General features: G+C 37.5%; 1 protein-coding gene across 1 annotated transcript; it reads right to left on the reverse strand.

Moving 5' to 3' along the window:
• Positions 1–1,124: 1,124 nt before the first annotated feature.
• LOC311036519 (uncharacterized protein) lies at positions 1,125–6,237 on the reverse strand. Its single transcript, XM_084045248.1, has 8 exons — positions 6,142–6,237; positions 4,000–4,062; positions 3,572–3,778; positions 3,074–3,334; positions 2,452–2,703; positions 2,196–2,354; positions 1,815–2,047; positions 1,125–1,702 (listed from the first exon to the last, which is right to left on the reverse strand). The coding sequence occupies exons 2-8, from the start codon at positions 4,040–4,042 to the stop codon at positions 1,640–1,642; spliced, it is 1,218 nt and encodes a 405-aa protein (XP_083901374.1). The 5' UTR covers positions 4,043–4,062; positions 6,142–6,237; the 3' UTR covers positions 1,125–1,639.
• Positions 6,238–6,820: the final 583 nt, after the last annotated feature.

The raw sequence follows: 6,820 nt of genomic DNA on the forward strand, positions 1-6,820 counted from the left end.
GGATCAGATCAGCTATTTTCACTGATTTTGAACATTTCCGAATGCATTTTTACCCTTTTTCTAAAATGTCACAATGTGGACTGGAAAGCGGATGAGGATTCTCAAAGCCTGGGGATCAAGACTCAGGAGGAGTTTATTTACTCTGCAGCTTTTCAAAACTTAAAAATAAAAAATACGTTTCTGCCTGACATGGATGATATGACAGATGCAGCTGAAGTGCAGCTATAAGTTCACAATCTGAAAATCAAGCTACTTTCATAGCAAACAGGCATTACGATTAATTTACAAACTGTTGAGAATACATCACAACAACTACTGTACAAGCAAACTTCTGTGGAATGCAGTTCAACTACAGCCTCAGCACATGATGATTACAGCATCAAATGCCAGATATGGATTTGTCAAACGTGATCATTAGATACAAATGCAAAACAATGTATAATCAAACAATGTACAATAGAAGACAATCACATCATGTTTTTGCATTTGTGTAACAAAACTAAATAAATTACAACCCACTTATAACCTGTAAATACTTGGTGAAGTGCCGCAGACATATAATATTTTGGTAACAATAGAGAGTGTGTATATACAGTATATACTGGACAGTTGCAATGTTGGCTGAAATAAAATACATTTTAAATTGCAAGTGGCGGTGCAAATACCTTTTTATTAGTCTCCTCACCCTGGGCAAATAAATGCTGGGGGTGTGATAATTATAATAATTATCAGTCCATACTAAACCAAGTAGGGTTTTGTGTACCTTTGTAGGGTACTCAATAACACCTGAATGTGTTGCAGATTGAGAACTTGCGTTAGGGTATTATCTGATGTGTCGGGCACAACCAGTGGTGGAGAAAGTACTCAAATGTTTCACTTAAGTAGAAGTATCAATACTGCATGTAGAAATATTCTGTTACAAGTAAAGGTCCGGAAAAGTACAAAAGTACTGGTATCAAAATGTACTTAAAGTATCGAAAGTAAAAGTACTCAAATGTTTGATAGCAGATCTACAGCAGATCTATAGCAGATCTACAAGCTCACAACGCGTCGCGGTGCGACACATTGTGAGCTTGTAGATCTGCTATTTTCAAATAGCCTAGGTATAAAATAGGGCTAAAGTAGTTAATGTATGTTTTCTAATGTAATAATTAATATCTGCAAGTAACTAGTAACTTAAGTTTTCAAATAATTGTAGTGGAGTAAAAATACAATATTTTCCTCTGAGATGTAGTGGAGTAGAAGTAAAAAATCACACCCTGTGTGAAGAGGGTGGTGCCTTTGATGAGCCCCGTATTGACCCCCGTATTGATGTTGTCATCAATGTTTGTTTATTGGACATACATACATACATACATACGTACGTACGTACATACATACATACATACATACATACATACATACATACATACATACATACATACATACATACATACATACATACATACATACATACATACATACATACATACATACATACATACATACATACGGACACACGGACAAAGCCAGATATAGGGGTGGTTGGCACCACCCAAAAATACCTCAAAATTGTACTTAAGTAGAGTACTTGAGTAAATGCACTTAGTTACTTTACACCACTGGACATAACTGATTCATCTTGGGCCGATTCCCAGCTCTAGACCTGTGTTTCATGACGTCCCTCCTCTGTGAAATCACCTTCCTCTCTCTCTTCAGGGTCCTGATATAATAAAGCAAAATAAATAAATAAATAAATACATAATTTAACAACCTTTTTGGGTTGTACATAGAGTCTCACATAGAGTCAGACATATAGTCAGACATAATCTCACCCTGTGAAATGTAGGACCAAAGTAGTCTGGAACATAGCAGCTTGCTTCTCGCATGGAGTTCATTTCCACCCAACGCTGATGAGCCTCTTCATGTTCCTCTGGCAGGTTTGAACCAAACAGGTACGCAGCAATAACATTTCTTATTACAGGGTAGATTGCATCCCTAATTAAACGAATAGACTGTTCTCTCAAACGTGAATCAACTGATGGAGCAGGTGTGCGCTTCACCTTCACTATAAACAAAAAAAGAAATATAGTGATACAAATTACAACAGGAAAACATTTTGCCAGTATATAAAAATATAATAATAAAAATGATAGTATAATAAAATTACTAGTAGTATAGGCTACTTGTTCGTTAAAACAATTAAAACGTCTCACCCATCTTGAGCAGCAGATTCATGCAACAACATAATCCAACAATGATAAGCGCCACGGCACCGAAACTAAGGACCATCATTGTAAGGTTTGGAAGTGAAATCCATTTCTCGGGGGCAACGACTTGGATGGTAATGCGGCTGCCATCAAGGGTGTGGCCATCTGCAATGGGAAAGAATAGATCATGTAAATAATGATTTATCCATCCAAATAATTATCAACACATCTGTGCAACAGTTTTAACCTGAAAAGCTCTCACCCCAGAAAGTTGAGAAGTTGTTATTTCGTGTCTGCACTGTACAGACATATTTCCTGTCTTGGTTGATGAAGATCTCTGCAGTTCGTCTGAAGATCACAGCTCCATCTCCAGTTGGCAGCGGTCCAACCTGGTTCACCATGGGAGCCCCGTCTCCAGTCAGATAGACTTTCAGTGATCTGTCACTGCTTGTCACGTGACACCTCAGTGACACCTTTGCTGTGTTAGGAATGGGCTTTGCGAAGATGCGCACGTCTGCAAGACAAATACAATAGTAAAATGGAGTGATCAAGAAATAAACCAAGTGTCTGAGTGCAAACACGGACAAAATATAGCTGTGGTTGGGGAGACATAGGCTATAGGGGGAGCTCACACAGCAGCTTCAACCATATGACAACTCTTGGTTTCTCTCTCTCTCTCTCTCTGTGTGTGTGTGTGTGTGTGTGTGTGTGTGTGTGTGTGTGTGTGTGTGTCTGTGTGTCTGTGGGTGTGTGTGTGTGTGTGTGTGTGTGTGTGTGTGTGTGTGTGTGTGTGTGTGTGTGTGTGTGTGTGTGTGTGTGTGTGTGCACGCACGCACGCATTTTCTCCAGACAGCACCTGAACTATGCTTGTCATTCTTACCCACCTGTATTTTGGTCTGTTGATGTTAATTTCACGTCCTGCATCATTGAGGGACATTGCTCCTTGAGAAAGTTACTAAATTCATGATTCCATTCTCTTTTGTTCCAGCTCTGTTCAACTGGGTTTGCAGTTGGAGACTGGGACGTCCATTTGAGCGAGTCAGGTTCAAAGGTTAAGAACTCTATCCCACTCACAGCCCATTTTTCAAAAGCAGAGACGGTTCCATTAGTTGAATTGACACATCCACGCTGTCGCTGGATAACATCTACAAAACAAGATGACATTATCTATTCACCCTATGATTTTTGTACACAGTAACAAGTATAGCTTGAATTACTGGATGGAATATAACTTGTTTTTGAGTAAAACACAGCACAGTACACTGAAAAGTGTAATTATGTAATTTAAAAAGCATTTAATACTGTCCTTCAAAAGTATTGTGTGATTTGTTATCAAAAAGTATAGTGTGATTTGTAATCAATAAAGGAATTTGACAACTCACCTGTTATGTTGACCAATTGTTGAATATCATTGAAAGAATAATAAACAAATTCATATGTTTTTTCACAAATTCCAAATAGTGTACTGTCTTTTTTGAAGCTGTCACAATACGAAACAGGGACTTCATCAAATAATATCTGCTCCCTAATATGCATTTGACCAGAAGCCACTTTAAGCCCAAAAGAACGGAACTCCAAAGACCGGGAATCTGAAAAGATTAGTACAATCATAGCATCATTAAATAGTTCAGTTTAGACATCAAGCACTTGGGATAAAGTACACGGTAAGCACAAATCTGGATTTCAAAGATTGTATTAGTTTTTATTTTTTTCTGGTACTAAGCTTAATATGAAACTGATTTTAGAAGCATATTTTTTAATCATCCATAAATAAAAATGATCAACAATAGTAATTATGTTGCACACTCACCTGTTGATGCTAAACACAAAATTAAAAATAGTATCCACATCATTTATTTTCTATCTTGCTTTCCTGAATTTCCCAAAAGACAGAAACAAGGTCCATTGTTAGCTTCCATTTCAGTGGAAAATATAAGCAAAATGGAAGAAAAATAAGCATTTTATTGCATTCGATTACATAATGTGAAGTTCCATGGACCCTTGTCATACAGGTGCAAGTGGCTGAAACATCCTTTTGTTTTACAAGTCAATAATAGAGGGAATACATGTGTTTGTTCCCAGACTGTTACCTATATACATTTTTCATGACTACTCTTGTTACATTGGAACTCAAGTGCTCATTATTACAAATACAATTTAATATACGCTGTTATCCAGAGGGATTTACAAAGTGCCAGATCGGAGCAAGTGGCATGAACACTATGTTCATACAGTTCATACAGCAAACAAATGATTTAACCGAGCCTGACACATTTAAAGATATGACAAACATGTATTTTTGGCTGACAAACAAGGAAGAACGCAAACGATGAAAACATAATCAAGTCACATAGATTCACTTTCAGTTAGACAAAACACACATTTAGCCTGAAGAAATACAGGGCTCTCATGGGGTAATAAAAGTAATTTGGACCATTATACCAAATAACTGTAGTGGTGGATCTCATAGTCAAGACATTATGGAGTAATGTTCATCATAATTAAAGTTGCAACATTTCTCTTTATCAAGCCGCAAGATCCTCTTTTGCATACAGTACTTTCCCCATCACAGTCTGAAACTACTAATGAGTCAATGGGAAATAGAACACAGTGTTCATTATGCGATGGACATAATTGTTATTGACTTGTGGGCATCTTACATTTAATTGACTTAAGTTATACTGTGAAGGAGCAGCCCAGCATTCTATTCAAGCGATGAACTGAATGAATTAACATTATTAGGCTTTAAAGATCAATCATCCATGAAAACAATACAGGCCCCAAATATAGGTATTGTTTTGTCGAGCCTTTGGGGTGCCATGTCATTATTCCGACCTCTCCATACTCCAACCCCCCATAATTCCGAAAAATGCCCATATTACCGACATCCCATAGGTCCGATGCCGTTTTCTCGACTATATTAAACCCATAATATTAATCCCAATGTTCCAATCGTGCCATTTAAAACCCATAATTCGCCATCCTATAATATTCCGACCGTGGAGTGCCTTGTGCACACACGGCAGCACCAGTGGTGCACGACGCACTCTCTCCAATTATTATCATCATATAGCTTAAACATCATAACCTGTATTTGTTTAAATATGCAGGTAGCCAAACGTAGGCCAACTCTGTCAACTTCATTGAAACAAATAGCCTACAGCAGATACTCCATAAATTATTATTGTTTACTGTTGTTATTATTATTATTATTATTATTATTACCCTTATTATTATTATTATTATTATTATTGTTGTTATTATTGCTATTATTACCATTATTATTATTATTATTATTATTACCCTTATTATTATTACCCTCATCATTATTATTATTGTTATTATTATGTATTAACACAAACCAACCGTTTTTGTTCTCTCTCTTTTCCCTGTTTCGGTCTGAGCGGTGTCTGTGTCATGCACAAAAAGAACAGATTTACAAGCTATCAACACTGTGCGATGTACAGGATGTTAGCTTGTAGATCTGTTCTTTTTAAGCATGCCCCACCGCGCAAAGTTATGACGTATGCTATGCAGGTCTGGGGTCTGTGTGTGGCTCAAAAATACTTTCAACACTTGGAAGTATTTACACTTTGTTATACGACAGGGACGCGCAGCGAAAATAGACGATCTACAAGCTCACAACATTGCACCATCGTAGTTTGGCAGTGAAGTAAATTTTCTCTAGAAATAGCCTATTATGTCAATAGATGAACGGCCTGTATTGCCGGCACGTGCAGTGGGGTAAAGTAACTAAGTACATTTACTCAAGTCTTATTGAGTTAGGCTCAATAGACACTGCATTGTACTTGTGTACAAATACTTGCCACAATGAGCTGCTCGCAGCATTCTTGGTTCAGGACAGAGGTTAATTAAATTAAATTTGACTTGGTAAAGTAAGCCCATAACCATTGCACATGTAGAATAATTGAAAGGAATCCTGCATACTTACAGTAAATGCTCCTAAATAGCTTTTCCATCCAGCATATTCATCGGGTCCTTGTTCCACACGGCCCTAGGAAGTCCAGTGAACGGTGTCCATGTGGACTGTATGTACAACATCTAGAGTTGAGTTCTAAAACCAGCTGATCTCAGGACACCGTATACAACCTGCACCCTTGTGGGTGTAACCGTGGTTTAATATCGCTTCATCTGTAGAACTGCACACACTACCAGCCACATACCTGCACATACTGTACCAGGGCAAACTTTTGAAGGGCTGCTGAGCAACATTCTAGCATTCATGCATCAATTCATGGCTTTGGCTGCATCCCAGCTTGCTGTTGGAAGTCAAGTTGATAGTTATACATTTAGAAATTATATTGGTTGAAGATGAGATGAGAAACAAAACATGTATTATAATTTAGAAGCAAAATAACCCAAAGTTCTGCTTCTGGTGAGGCAGACTGTAAGGAAAAAGGTACTGAGGCACTCCGTCTTCATGTGAAAAAATAGATTTATTGAGCAAGGCAACAGCTAATTTGAGAAGAAATCATATGTATGTATCACTATTGTATTTACTGTGCAATTGTTTTTTCCAGATTTGTGCTTTGTCACCTAGAAGAGTTAATCAGTCAAGTCAAGGGTTACTTTACTTCAGCTAATTCAGAACTCACAAGTTCATAAGTTAA

Source organism: Gymnoscopelus microlampas (genome assembly GCF_963454915.1).
Source record: "Gymnoscopelus microlampas genome assembly, chromosome: 20".
NCBI classification, from domain to species: Eukaryota; Metazoa; Chordata; class Actinopteri; order Myctophiformes; family Myctophidae; genus Gymnoscopelus; species Gymnoscopelus microlampas.